This window comes from Pristiophorus japonicus, chromosome 2 (assembly GCF_044704955.1).
Source record: "Pristiophorus japonicus isolate sPriJap1 chromosome 2, sPriJap1.hap1, whole genome shotgun sequence".
NCBI lineage: Eukaryota > Metazoa > Chordata > Chondrichthyes > Pristiophoridae > Pristiophorus > Pristiophorus japonicus.
Genome location: NC_091978.1, coordinates 260220545 through 260234922, shown reverse-complemented (window position 1 = coordinate 260234922; position 14378 = coordinate 260220545). Strand labels below are relative to the sequence as shown.

Sequence of the window (14378 nt, the reverse complement as noted above, 5' to 3'; positions counted from 1 at the left end):
TCATCATTGACCTTCCCTCCATCATAAGGTCAGAAGTGGGGATATTCGCTGATGATTGCACAATGTTCAGTTCCATTCGCAACTCCTCATAAAATGAAGTGGTCCATACCCGCATGCAGCAACACCTGAACGACATTCAGACTTGGACTGATAAGTGAGAAGTAACATTCGCACTACACAAGTGCCAGGCAATGACCATCTCCAACAAATGAGAGTCTAACCACCTCCCCTTGATATTCAACGGCATTACCATTGCCAGATCCCCACCATCAACATCCTGGGGGACACCAATGACCAGAAACATAACTGGAACAGCCACATAAATACTGTAGCTACAGGAGCAAGTCAGAAGCTGGGTATTCTGAGGCGAATGTCTCACCTCCTGACTCCTCAAAGCCTTTCCACCATCTACAAAACGCAAGTCAGGGGTGTGATGGAATACTCTCCACTTATCTGGATGAGTGCAGCTCCAACAACACTCAAGAAGTTTGACATCATCCAGGACAAAGCAGTCCACTTGATTGGCATCCCATCCACCACCTTAAACATTCACTCCCTCTACCACCGGTGCATCGTGGCTGCAGTGTATACCATCTACAGGATACACGATAGCAACTCGCCACGGCTTCTTCAGCAGCACCTCCCAAACCCGCGACCTCTAACACCTAGAAGTACAAGGGCAGCAGGCCCGTGGGAGCACCCTCACCTGCAAGTTCCCCTCCAAGTTACACACCATCCTGACTTGGAAATATATTGCCGTTCCTTCATCATCGCTGGGTCAAAATCCTGGCACTCCCTCCCTAACAGCACTGTGGTAGTACCTTCACCACAAGGACTGCAGTGGTTCAAGAAGGCAGCTCGCCACTACCTTCTCAAGGGCAATAAGTGCTGGCCTTGCCAGAGATGCCCACATCCCGGAACAAATTAAAAAAAGACTGCAGCATCCTGAGAATTATAAGCATAGGTGATTGCTGGCAATTATAGTTGTTTAACTGCCAGTGCTGGCTCTGGCAAGAGTATGAACTCAAGACCTAAGTTTGTGAAAGAATCACAGGCCTCAGATGGAAAACACGCAAAAGTTGGGCACATTGGGGCTGAAAGCCCCAGGTCGCACTCCATCGGCATAAATGAGGCAGAGTGTGCACCAGTTACCTCTACTCCCAACCTCACTGAAGTGTCCAGGATAAGGATGGGGTCAACTGTTTGGTATCCTGCTTCCCGCAAGAGGTACTGACAGGAAATGTGGTGTGAGTGAGCTTCTCTTTGGCAGTGAGGGCCAACAGTTCAGTTTCTTTTCTGTTACTGTATTGGCCCCTTTTTTAAGAGGGTTGATGTGACTGATGCTGTCGCTGTTCTATAGGAAGTCCAGGCCAGAACCCAGACCTGGACAAACGAGGTGTTCTATGATCATAAAATGTTATTTAATCAGGTGCATTTATTACATGGACTTTATATATCACAAGTATTATACCTGATTGTGACATCAGGTGATATTTCCCACCCAGCTACTATCTCGGACTGAACCAGGCTGCTCGCATCCCTAATGTCCTATTCAACGCTGAGCTGAACTTCTGACCTCATATCCTCTTCATTACAAAGACTGCCTACTTCCACCACTGTAACATCACCTACCTTACCCTTGCTCCTACTTCAACCCATCTGCTTCTTAAGCCCTTATCCATGCTTTTGTCATCTCTAGACTCAACTATTCCTGTCTTTCCTGCCCAACCTTCCACCCTCTGTAAACTTCAGCTCATCTAAAATGTTGCTACCGATTTCCTTTCCCATACCAAGTCCTGCTCATCCATCACCTCGGTTCTCATTGACCTACAATTTCCCAATGCCTCAAACTTAAAATTCTCTTCCGTGTTTACACCCTCGCTATTTCCGTAATCAACACCAGTGCTACAATCCATGCACCTCAAAGTTGACATTCCTCTGACTCTAGCTGCTTATGCACCCCCACCCCCATCCGTCCTTTCTGTTTTTTATTGATGTGATTGATATGGACTGCCAGTGATTACAGGCATTATGATCTATATATCAATTAATATACTCAACAAACTGAAAATAATAGTGTATTTATATTGGAGCCCTATTTACACCTTTTCCTGCTGTGAGCTTCAATAACCCTGAAAGGTAAATACATTTTCTTCAGCAAATTTTGAAGTGCTTGGTTAAGTCAGACAGTGTGGTGTCTAGAAGAACATCCAATGATTACTCACTGCTGATCAGTGAACAGTATTCTGTTGTCTTAACACTTGTGCGACTGTACAAACAGGAACTCCGTACACTTGACACAAATATTATGATTGGCACTGTGAACTAATCCACATATTCACTCAGATGCTAAACCACAAGTCTGAAGTTCTTTTAATAAAACAGTCTTTTTATTTCAGACTAAATAGCAAATTTGATTTCTTTTAAATTTTCAATTATTTTTGTTTCACTCATATTTACCATACATGGTTACTCTCGTTGACAGTTTACTTTCAAATTTTGTTTGCGGTAGAACTAGAAATAAGATCCACAAAACAGAATAAAATGAAGAGGAAAACAACCTCCACCGCCCACATTAATAAGAGCTATATTTACAAGAACTGCTGCCACATGCTGGGGTGGAGGAAGGGATGCAGCGAGGCCTTGTAACAGCCACTGCCACACCCAGAGTGTGTGAGCACTGGAGGTATAGATTATCAGAAGGTGATTTGTGTTTTGTTACTTTTTGTTAATATTCTAAAATAGGAAATGGTTACTTAAAGTAATGTCTAACGTCTTGTATAGTGCCATAGGCTACAAGTTGGAGCCCACGATTCTCAATCATAGAGTAAGTTCTCAGTCTCAGCCAGTCCAATATTATGTGGTTAAGATCAAAGAGAAGCACAGCTAATCAAAGGTTGAAGCAATCTGCTTTATTGTTCCAATCATCCTTGTAGCTCTTAATCTTCTCATCCTGAAGTAGGACGTGGATAACTTCTTGTGGGTGAAAAATACCTTCTTTTCTTAAAATTGTCATTCTCTTGTTGGTAGCAAAATATGAAAATGTGTGATATGAATAAATTTGACTATTTTGGAACATATGTATTGTCTGGTAGAAGAAAATTGTAGACAGACTGAGGCACGGTGAAGTAACAATTGCTGTAATTACTCTGGGTTCCCCCCACCCCCCCACCTCAGCTTGTTTTAATTTGAACTTTATCAGGTAGTTTAAACTTGCAGCTCTGCATATGACCCATTTAAAATTTTGCAAAGCAACTTCTTTCACAAACAAGAAATCATCTGTGGCCAGTACAGCAATTGTGTAGCATTACTGAATCTTAGGTATTGGCTACTAGACTCATATACACTGAACAGAGATATCAACTGCAGCTTTTTTCCCTTGCTAAATTTTTAGGAACAACATCACATCATTAATTCTCTTGTGTAAACTTTATTTGCGGGAACCAAGAGTGCTGACGATTATTACGCATTATCTCATGGTCCTTGCAGGTGTACCAGGCAGAGAGAGATAGAAAAACAGACAGACACATAAATACAGGAATAAAATTATCCATAAAGGAAATGAAACTCACATACTATTGAAATAACATACTAATCAAATCACAAAGATAAATAGGGGTGATCCGGCAATTCCAGCATGGAACAACATTTTTTAGGACTGCGTTTTTGTGAAATTACAAAATTGTAGCCTGTGATTTTCACTCCATTAACTTTTAATGTGGCCATGATTTTGCAAGATGTACTCCCTGTGAGTGTCACACCTCTGCTTGGATCACGAAATCACACCTAATATACTATTTCAATATTACATGGAAGGTTCTTTAAGTATATTATTGAGTAATAACAATTCCAACTAATTATTTTAATTCTGTAGTTTAATATTAGGAACCTGGCAATGGTTATGTTCTGAATCCTGTGATTAGTTTTTTCTTGTGTATATGATCATTCTGAGTGTCCATTCTTTGTGTTATTTCTGAATTGTTTAATTCAGAAGAGAAGGGGAGGAAAGTCTGTGGGAAAAATTGAGGTTTTTCTTTAAAGAACTAGAAGTTGGAACTTGAGTAGCAATTGAAAATGGATCAAGAGCTCAGCTTGACTGAATTTCTTTTAAAAAAAAAACAGGTAATACGTAGAAAATTAATATGAAATATCAATGCTATGAAAATGAAATAGGGCTGTGACCCAAATACCTCCTTTAGCACAGAGGAAATTACCAATTTTCCAAGTCATTAGAAGGTGGTGACGTCTTTCATGACTTCTGTCTTTTTTCCAAATTGCTGTCATGCATTTGTAGCCTTGTTTGCCAACTGTCTTGCTGTAGTGTGTTTCTGTCTAGCAATCTTAATTTAACTAAGATGTATTTTCAGCTGCCTTTTTTTTCCATTTACAGAATAATTTTATATGTGATTTTGGGTTTCTAACCCTCACAACAGTTTGTATTTGGTAATATGCAATAGCTGTTTCCAGATGTCTGCTTCAATTGCCATTAAAGTGAACTGACTGTTAAAAGTACTGCTTACAAGAGATCATGCCAAAAATGTTCGTCAATGTTCAGTTCAACCTTCTTCAGATAGTAATACAGTCCTTAAGGAAAACATTTGCAGCTACCCTAGTAAAATGTAATTGACATGTCTTTTTTCTCTCTGCCAGAAGAAATTGATATTTGCTCACATGCATCCAAATTCCTGTGAATTTTAATTTAGCAGAATAAATAGTTGGTTTTAGTAAAACACCAGAACAACATTTGTGCCTGGAAATAATATATGTAGATTTTAAAGCAGAACCATAATTTGGGATGGTGAGGGATTCAACCTAAACTTAAACTTATCACCCAGAAATATTGCCTTTATGTTGAAGCTTATGTCATCTAGTCAGACAGTAGCCCACTGGAATGGACCCATTTTAATTGTGCAGGCAGCAGATCCTCAGACCTGTCATTGCACTGAGCGGGGATTAACTTATTTCCCAGTGTTGAATCCAATCTGACATTGCGTGCAATTAAAAAGTGTTGTTGCCAGTGAGAGTTTCAAGTCCAATTCAATTGTCAGTCATCCAAGTAAGAATTTTCTGGTTGAAGGAATCAACATGGCAGATTTCAGCCAGGCTGCTTTCTCACTTTGAAAAGTTGTACTGTAGGGTGGGAAAAATTATAAACCATTTCCTATGTGGGCCAGTCAAGTACATATTTTACTCCAGAACCAAGGGCTAATTCTGTGACTAGGCGCTTCTAGCAAGGAGTGATGCTCACTGGGAGCTCCTCATTACGTATTCAGCCCTCATTTGTCATGGTTTGTCCTGAGTCATGTTGAGCCCTGCTAACTACTAATATATAGAAGACTTTTTTCTGGTTATTGCACCTGGTTCCTTTACGGTATGTCACTGAAGCATAATAGCTCCAATTTTTACAAGATGGGCCTCTGGTTGGGCTTCTTGCATATTTGGTGTGCATTGAAAATGTGGGAGCACTCTGCCCGAATTGTGCGGCAGATTTCCAATCTGTGTCAGCTGCATACCACCAATGTGGGGCCATACACCTTTTAATCCAGTGTGTCTAACATCTGTATTTGTTTTAACAGATTTGCAATGTTCCACAATGTTAGACTACCTCGAGAAAATCTACTAAATAGAACCGGAGATGTGACTCCTGAAGGAATTTATGTAACTCCATTCAAGGTACAACACAATAGCCAAGAATACCCTTTTACATTTATAATTGACATGTGCTTTGTTGCAGACCATACATATTTCCTAATATGACATAGGGGCTGATAAAGCATTGATGGGTGGCCAAAGCTCGAATACACATCATGCAACAATTTCCAATGTTATTGTGTGTGGAGATCTATTATACCCTTCCGATACTCTTCAAAATCTAGAAGTTATGTTATGCGATCAGGAATAGTGAGCAGGGCCCAACAGGCTGAGTGCCTGTATCAAATGGGCACTGCCAAGGAGGATATTCCCTTCAATTGGGTCTTTATTGTTGAAGATGCACTGCTGCATCTCTCAGCAACTGATTGTTTGTTTCTGCTTGTTTTGTTTTTGTTGAATAAAGGAAATTATGTAAACTTGTTGTATCGCATCTATTAGTCAGTTACTGTAAAACTGTAGTTGCTTTGGGTCACATTAGTATCCAGCTGTAGGTAGTCCTGTGAAGACTCACTGTATCAGTATGTTCTTAAGGAGCAAAAAGGTCATCAGAGGCATACTAGACAAACAAAATTGTGCCATAGACCCTTCATTTAGAACAATATTTACTACACTTGTACACAGAGCTATTGAGGGTAATTTTCAATTCTTCCAGTGCTAAAAGTGGCTCTTACAATTCTGTTTTTTTAAATTTCCCTTTTAGGACCCTACTCGGCGATTTGGTGCTTCCCTTGGAGCACTATCCGTTGGTAGAGTGTCAATTACAGGGTTTGCAGTCACGAATCTTAAGCTCTGCCTGACAATTGCTATTCGCTACTCTGCAGTACGTCATCAGTTTGGAGCAACAGATCACGAGGAAATACCAGTACTTGAATATCAAATGCAGGTATATGCCAATGCTAAGTATGATGAAAAACAACCATCTACTGTACTCGATTAGGTACAAATTGAATTTAAAAACGAGTCTCTTTCTTATTCCACTGTGAAGTACCTTGGGTCATTTTCTATGTTAAAGGTGCTATATAAATGCAATTAGTTATCATCATTACCATTGTTGTCTATGTTGTGTATGGAGAAAGAGTCAGACTGAGCTCAAAGTAACGTATGACCGTAGCCTTTTATTGCAGGTCTCCAGAGTGCCTCTCCAACCTGTGAAGCCTCCTTAAATACCTGTGCTCCCAAGGATCCCTTATTATGGGATCCCTTGGGACTCCAGGGGATGAGCCCTCTGGTGGCTGTACAGAGTAAATACAAGTATACATATATAACAACACTCCGCCCCCCCACCCCTGCCAAAGTCAATAGTGTAACTATTTACAATGTGAGTCGATCTGGGGCCCTTCTTGCCCTGGTTGATCGTCTCGGTGTGAAAGTTGGTGTTGTTGAATCATTTGTTGGGCCCTTGCTGGGCTGCTGTGCAGCTGGCCTTGCTGGGCTGCCGGGTGTGTTGGGCCTTGCTGGGCTGCTGTGGATGATGGGTTCTGCTTCGTGGTCAACTGTGGTGCCGGTTGCTACTGGTGTGTATGTTGGGGGATCAAAAAATGTAGGGTCCAAGGTGAGTTGCTCAGGATAGTCCATGAATCTGAGTTTGATTTGGTCCAAGTGTTTCCGGTGAATGAGTCCATTTGAAAGTTTGACCCGAAACACCCTGCTCCTCTCTTTGGCCACGACAGTGCCGGGAAGCCACTTGGGACCTTGTCCATAATTTAGTACAAATACAGGATCATTGATTTCAATCTCGCGTGATACATTTGCGCTATCATGGTATGCACTTTGTTGAAGCTGCCTGTTCATGTAGATCAGAGTGAACTAACGAGAGCCTTGTCTTAAGTGCTCTTTTCATGAGCATTTCAGCAGGTGAGATCCCAGTGAGTGAGTGGGGTCTCATCCGGTAGCTAAGCAGGACTCGGGATAGGCAAGTCTGCAGTAAGCCTTCAGTTACCCTCTTCAAGCCTTGCTTGATGGTTTGCACTGCTCTTTCTGCCTGACGCTGGTTTAAACGGGACAGATGTGATATGTTTGATCCCGTTATGGGTCATGAATTCTTTGAACTCAGCACTGGCAAACATGGCCCGCAGGCTTTCAGTAGTGGCAGCGGACGTACTAGCCGACATTATCTCACATTCAATCCACTTGGAGTATGCATCTACAACCACAAGGAACATTTTACCCAAGAACGGAGCTGCATAGCCAACCCGAGACCACGGTTTGGAGAGCCAAGACCATAAACTTAGTGGCGCCTTCCTGGGTACATTGCTTAACTGCGAGCATGTATTACATTTGTGAACGCAGGACTCTTAAGTCCGCATCGATACCGGGCCACCACATGTGGGATCTGGCTATCACTTTCATCATTACGATGCCTGGGTGGGTACTGTGGAGGCCATTGATGAAGGTGTCTCTGCCCTTCTTGGGGACCACTACTCGATTGCCCCACAGAAGGCAGTCTGCCTGTATAGATATTTCATCTTTGCGCTGCTGGAACGGCTTTATCTCTTCCTGCATTTCCACTGGGACACGGGACCAGCTCCCGTGAAGCACACAGCTTTTGACTAGAGATAATAAGGGGTCCTGGCTTGTCCAGGTTTTGATCTGCCGGGCAGTGACGGGTGATTGCTCACTCTCAAATGCTTCCATAACCATGGCTAGATCTGTGGGCTGCGCCAATTCCACCCCCGCGGTGGGCAATGGCAGCCTACTGAGAGCATCGGCGCAGTTTTCTGTGTCTGGCCTGTGGCGGATGGTGTAGTTGTATGCAGACAACATGAGCACCCATCTCTGGATGCGGGCCAATGCGTTGGTATTTATCCCTATCCCTCTCAGAGAACAGGAATATAAGTGGCTTATGGTCAATTTCCAATTCGAATTTTAGCCCAAACAGGTATTGATGCATTTTCTTTACCCCATAGACACACGCTCTAAAGCTTCTTTCTCAATCATGCTGAAGGCTCTCTCAGCCTTAGACTCCTGGATGCATAAGCAACCAGTTGCAGTTTCCCGAAATCATTAGCTTGTTGCAATGCACACCCGACGCCATATGACGACGCATCACATGCTAGTACCAAACGCTTACATGGATCATACAACACAAGCAATTTGTTTGAGCACAACAATTTTTTCGCATTTACAAAGGAATTTTCTTGGCTTTTGCCCCACACCCATTTATCCTCTTTTTGTAGTAAGACATGCAGTGGTTTTAACAGTGTGCTGAGGCCCGGTAAGAAGTTATCAAAGTAGTTCAGGAGCCCTAGAAACGTTCTCAATTGCCTCCATCTTCGCGTTGGTGGGCCTGATGTCGTCCGCCGCATTCCTCCTTCCCAGGAACTCTACTTTAGGCGCCAGGAAAACGCATTTCGAGCGTTTTAACCTGAGCCCCAGGTTGAGTCGACTAAGAACCTCCTCCAGGTTCTGCAGATGCTTGACTGTGTTCCGACCTGTGACCAAGATGTCGTCCTGGAAGACCACGGTGTGCGGGACCGACTTCAGTAAGCTTTCCATGTTTCTCTCGAATATCGCCGCCGCCGATCGGATTCCAAACGGGCATCTGTTATAAACAAAAAGATCTTTGTGCGTGTTGATGCAGGTGAGGGCCTTCGATGATTCCTCCAGTTCCTGCGTCATGTAGGCTGAAGTCAGATCCAGCTTCATGAACGCCTTTCCTCCCGCCAGCATTGCAAAGTGGTCGTCGGCCTTTGGAAGTGGGTATTAGTCCTTCAGGGAGAAACGATTGATAGTTACTTTATAATCGCCACAGATTCTGACGGTGCCGTCTCCCTTAAGGACTGGGACAATAGGACTGGCCCATTGAACTCGATCGGGGAAATGATGCACTCTCTTTGCAACCAGTTTAGCTCGATCTCTACCCTTTCTCTCATCATGTATGATACTGCTCTCGACTTGTGATGGATGGGTCGTGCCCCCGGAATTAGGTTGATCTGCACTTTTGCTCCTTGGAATTTCCTGATGCCTGGTTCGAACAACGAAGGAAATTCTTTTAAGACCTGGGCACACGAAGTGCCGTCAGCGGGCAATAACGCTCAGACGTCGTCCCAGTTCCAGCGTATCTTTCCCAGCCAGCTCCTGTCGAGCAGCGTGGGACCATCGCCCGGTCCCACCCAGAGTTGTAGCTTGTACACCGCTCCATCGTAGGTGACCTTTACAGTAGCATTGCCGATTACAGGAATCAGTTCTTTCGTGTAAGTTCTTAGTTTCATGCAAACTGGAATTAAGACTGGCCTTGAGGCCTTGTTGCACCACAACTTTTCGAAAGTCTTTTTGCCCATGATGGACTGGCTCGCGCCCGTGTCCAGCTCCATTGACACCAGGATTCCATTTAGTTCAACATTCAACATTATTGGGGGACAATTCGTGGTGAACGTGTGCACCCCATGTACCTCTGCCTCCTCGAACTGAGGCTCTGGTTCGTTGTGATCCTCTCTGGATCTGTCCTCCTCTGCCACATGGTGGTTTGCAGGTTTAACAGGCTTTGCAGCTCGCCTGCACACTCATTGGAGGTGTCCCATTGTTTCACAGCCCTTGCAAGCGTACTCTTTGTATCAGCATGAATGGAAACGATGATCACTCCCGCAGCTCCAACAAGGTGTTAATGGCCTTGCATTCATCACCCTTGATGGTGGACTCTGAGACATCTACAGACGTGTAGCTGCAGGTATGTGTGACCTGCCCTGTACGTTACGATTCAAAAACAACATCACTTTGTTCACAATACTTGGAGCAGCACTTGTGTGCTGAGAGATTTGTTTTGTATTGTCAGTGGTGGCAATCAACACCTGGGCTATCGCTATGGCCTTACTCAAGGTTGCGGTCTCTACAGTCAAAAGTTTGCGAAGTATGGTTTTGTGGCCAATGCCAAGTACGAAAATGTCTCTGAGCATGTGCTCCAAATGTCCTTCATATTCGCAATGTCCTGCGAGACGTCTTAACTCGGCGACATAGCTCGCCATTCCTGGCCTTCAGACCTTTTGTAGGTGTAGAACCGGTACCACGCCATCAGAACCCTTTCCTTCGGGTTCAAATGCTACCGGACCAGTGTGCACAAATCATCGTACGATTTCTCCATGGGTTTCACTGGAGTGAGCAGATTCTTCATGAGGCTATACATTAGTGCCCCACAGACTGTGAGGAGGATCGCCCTTCTTCCCCATCTAGCTCGTTGGCCACGAAGTATTGGTCGAATCGCTCCACAAAAGTTTCCCAATCATCTCCCTCCGAGAATTTCTCCAGGATGCCCACTGTTCTCAGCATCTTTGGGTTCGCTATCTGTATCTCGTTGCCAGTTGTTGTGTATGGAGAAAGAGTCAGACTGAACACTGTGAGCTCAAAGTAAAGTGTGACCTTATTCTTTTATTGCAGGTCTCCAGAGTGCCTCTCCAACCTGTGAAGCCTCCTTAAATACCTGCGCTCCCAAGAGATTATGGGATCCCTTGGGACTGCAGGAGATGAGCCCTCTGGTGGTTGTACAGAGTAAATACAAGTATACATATATAACAGTCTACATAAAGAATACAGCGTGTAAAACATTTGGTCGTTATGTTTCGCCATTAGTTTTGATTACTTTTTTATTAACGCCACATTTAAATGATATTTGAGTTTGTTTTTAAGTATCGTAAGGACCAATAATAAAGGAGTCACGGCAATTGCCAGGGAAATGGGAACTCTTGTACTGCACTCTGGGGAATCCTGCCACATGGTAGAAATGCAGGGCCCTTTAATGCTTCTCACTGCCTTACAAAAGCAAGCTGATGAAGTCATTGATGTTGGCCAATATGAATAGCTTGCAAAATGCAAGTATGCACTAAAGGGTCAGAAAAGCGCCCTCCATTCTGTTAACCAAGTCACGTAGCTTGTCACTTTGTCTAATTACAATAAATTATACATTGAAATTGGATAGAATTTCCATGGAGGTTCTTTTAATCTCCACCATAACTTCGACAAAAACCCCGAAGAAATGGCAGAAACATCTGTTTATGCTGTCTCTTCGAGCCTTCTGTTGAAGTTACAGCAAACGATCAGGCAATCCCCATGCCGTTTTTTTAATCAGTAGTTATTCTTGTGTCATGCAAGTTGAGCGAAATATTTTCTTTTATTTCAGCAATGGCGTCTTATTCCATATTTGGCAGCCACCTATGCACTAGAACACTTTTTCAAGTCGCTGTTCATGAACTATGTTGAATATCAAATGGGAATATTGATGAAAGACAAGAGTGAGAGACAGGTGAGTGTTATTACAAAGTAGTACATATGTATCCTATGGAGCGAGACCTGCTTTTGAAAATTATTGCCAAAAATGTTATTGGCTGTAAACAATACCAATTAAGCAATGTTGTGCCCTGAAACTATACATCTGTCTTTTGAAAGCATCTCACTGATTTGGGCAAGCAAATTGACTTGCCTGATTTAGTGATATGAAAATGTCTACATTATATTACTAGCATGTAAGTGTCATTATACCAATAAGTTGAGTCAATCAGATGAAAATTAGTCCCATACTGCATCTGCAGTTTTTTTCTCAATTGGTGACTCCGCTAACATTGCTCGTTCTCTAAAAGAGACGCTGGAGGACTTTGAAGTTTGCTTCTTAAAGGTAACTTGGACTTGTTACTGGTAATCACAAACTTGAGGTTTTTGCCTTATTGTAAACCTTACACTTTGGCCTAGAAATTCGGGGTTTTAGCGGCGGCCATTAAGGCCCGTTTTGAAGAGAAAATGGTGGCCGACTAGCCTCCGCCTGTTTCCGGTGGGTCCTGCGGCGGATGCCATTTTCGGCAGGTCAGCAGTGCTGCTGTTGCCAGCACTCGCTGCAGAAATGGAAATAAGTTTGCGATGAGTTTGCGATGCTCATTTGATGCACAATCTTCCATTTTCGACGCTGCCGCTCCACTTACCATCCACGCTTATTCACGACCAGCTGACTGAACATTCAGTAGCAGGAAAGATCCCCCAGCAGTGCTATTTAAAGGAATCATCATCAACAACATGGTTTTTAAGTTTGACTGGCTCTGTCTTAAGTTTCTGCAACTCTTACAGCTTTATAAACTTGTTTAAAGTTCCTGAAATCAGAGGGAGTGAAATCAGTGCAGAATGCATTCATTCTCATTTAAAGGTCTCTGCTCACAACACTTGCTCACAATCATGGAGACTCTACTTGCAGTCCCGCTCACGCTCGAGTATCTTAGGGAGATGGTGGAAGCAGCAAAGAAGAGGAGAAGATGCTCGCAGAGGGAGGAGGTGCTTATCCAACTAGGGTCTTCCGAGAGCACTTTTCTTGCATCCACTTACTCCTCAGAACAGGCTGACCAGGGTTCTCCCAGTGGTCCTCAAGGTCACCGTTGTCCTCAATTTCTTCGCCAGCAGATCCTTCCAGTCTGCAGCATGAAGCATAGCTAACATCTCCTAGTTCGCCGTCCATTGCTGCATCTGGAAGGTCACAGAGGCTCTCTACTCCATGAGAAGGGACTTCATTGTCTTCTGTCTGAACAGAAAGAAGCAGGACGAGTGCGCATGTGGCTTTGCCAGGATAGTGGGCTTCCCCATGGTGCAGGGTGCCATCGACTGCATACACATGGCTTTGCGGGCATCGTATACCAATTGTGAGCTGTTCCATAACCACAAAGGCTACCACTCACTTAATGTGCAGTTGTTGTGCGACCACCTCCTGCACATCATGATGGTCAATGCCTGCTATCCTAGCAGCAGTCAAGATGCCTTCATTCAGCACCAGTCCTGTGTGCCAGAAATCTTCCAGCCACAACATCAAACCCAAGGGTGGCAGCTTGGAGCCGAGGGCTACCTACTCTGCACCTGGCTGATGACTCCCCTCTGCAACCCTGTAATGTATTTGCTTGAAGGGTTCTTTGCTTAAGAATGCATAGCAACACATTGCTATTTAGAACGAGCTTGATTTATTAGCAAAAGGTTTAACAATCACACTACTCATTACCAGTTCATTCACCTGGCTCCCAACCACATGCCTCATTGTGGATCCCCCAAATCCAACTGGCTGTGGTTTTATAGAGTCTTGTGAACATCACGTGACTTGTGCCCAGCACTCATATAGTGTCAGCCCGACACCAGGAACATCATTGAGCAGACCATCAAGGTGCTCAAGCAATGGTCCCGTGACCTTGATCACTAGGGAGGAACCCTGCAGTACTCGCCGAAGTAGGTCACCCATTTCATGGTGGTCTGCTGCATGCTCCACAACTTGGCCATTGTGAAGGCATAGCCCTTGCCAACCAGAATTGTGGGACCACATCAGAAGGAGAATGAGGGAGGGAGACAGGCAGATCCAGGCAGGGACTACACTGGTGGCCATGATGAAGTCAGCTATTTCCTCCCACAGCCTTCTGCTCGTGTCTTTGGATGGCCTCCTGCCATCCTGCAGGAACATGACACGACCAGGGCCTCCAGTGCAGCATCCGAAAACCTTCGTGCTCGCTCCCTTGGTTTGGGGTACCATATCTTAATCTACAATGAGAATGAGATGCTTCTGCAACAAAGAACCTCCCTTTTAAGTAGCGCAAAGAGCCTCGGCCAAACGTTATTGGCCATTAGACTGCACCTGATATTGCTGCCCCCCTCCCCCACCCCTGTTGAGCACTAAGGCAATCAGCAGCGCATTTAGTGCTGAGATCAGTGATCCAATCATTAAAATAAGCGGGCAGCACATATTTTGCATGCTGTCTGCACCATTTTGAACGGGCGCAAGC

The 14378-nt window shown here is 44.1% G+C and overlaps 1 protein-coding gene across 1 annotated transcript in view; it reads left to right on the top strand.

Moving 5' to 3' along the window:
- acox3 (acyl-CoA oxidase 3, pristanoyl) overlaps window positions 1–14378 on the top strand; it is a 307347-nt gene that overhangs the window by 95014 nt on the left and 197955 nt on the right. The window contains exons 8-10 of the mRNA XM_070871311.1: window positions 5577–5673; window positions 6353–6535; window positions 11762–11884. Coding sequence (XP_070727412.1) covers window positions 5577–5673; window positions 6353–6535; window positions 11762–11884 — 403 coding nt within the window. The remainder of the gene's footprint in view (window positions 1–5576; window positions 5674–6352; window positions 6536–11761; window positions 11885–14378) is intronic.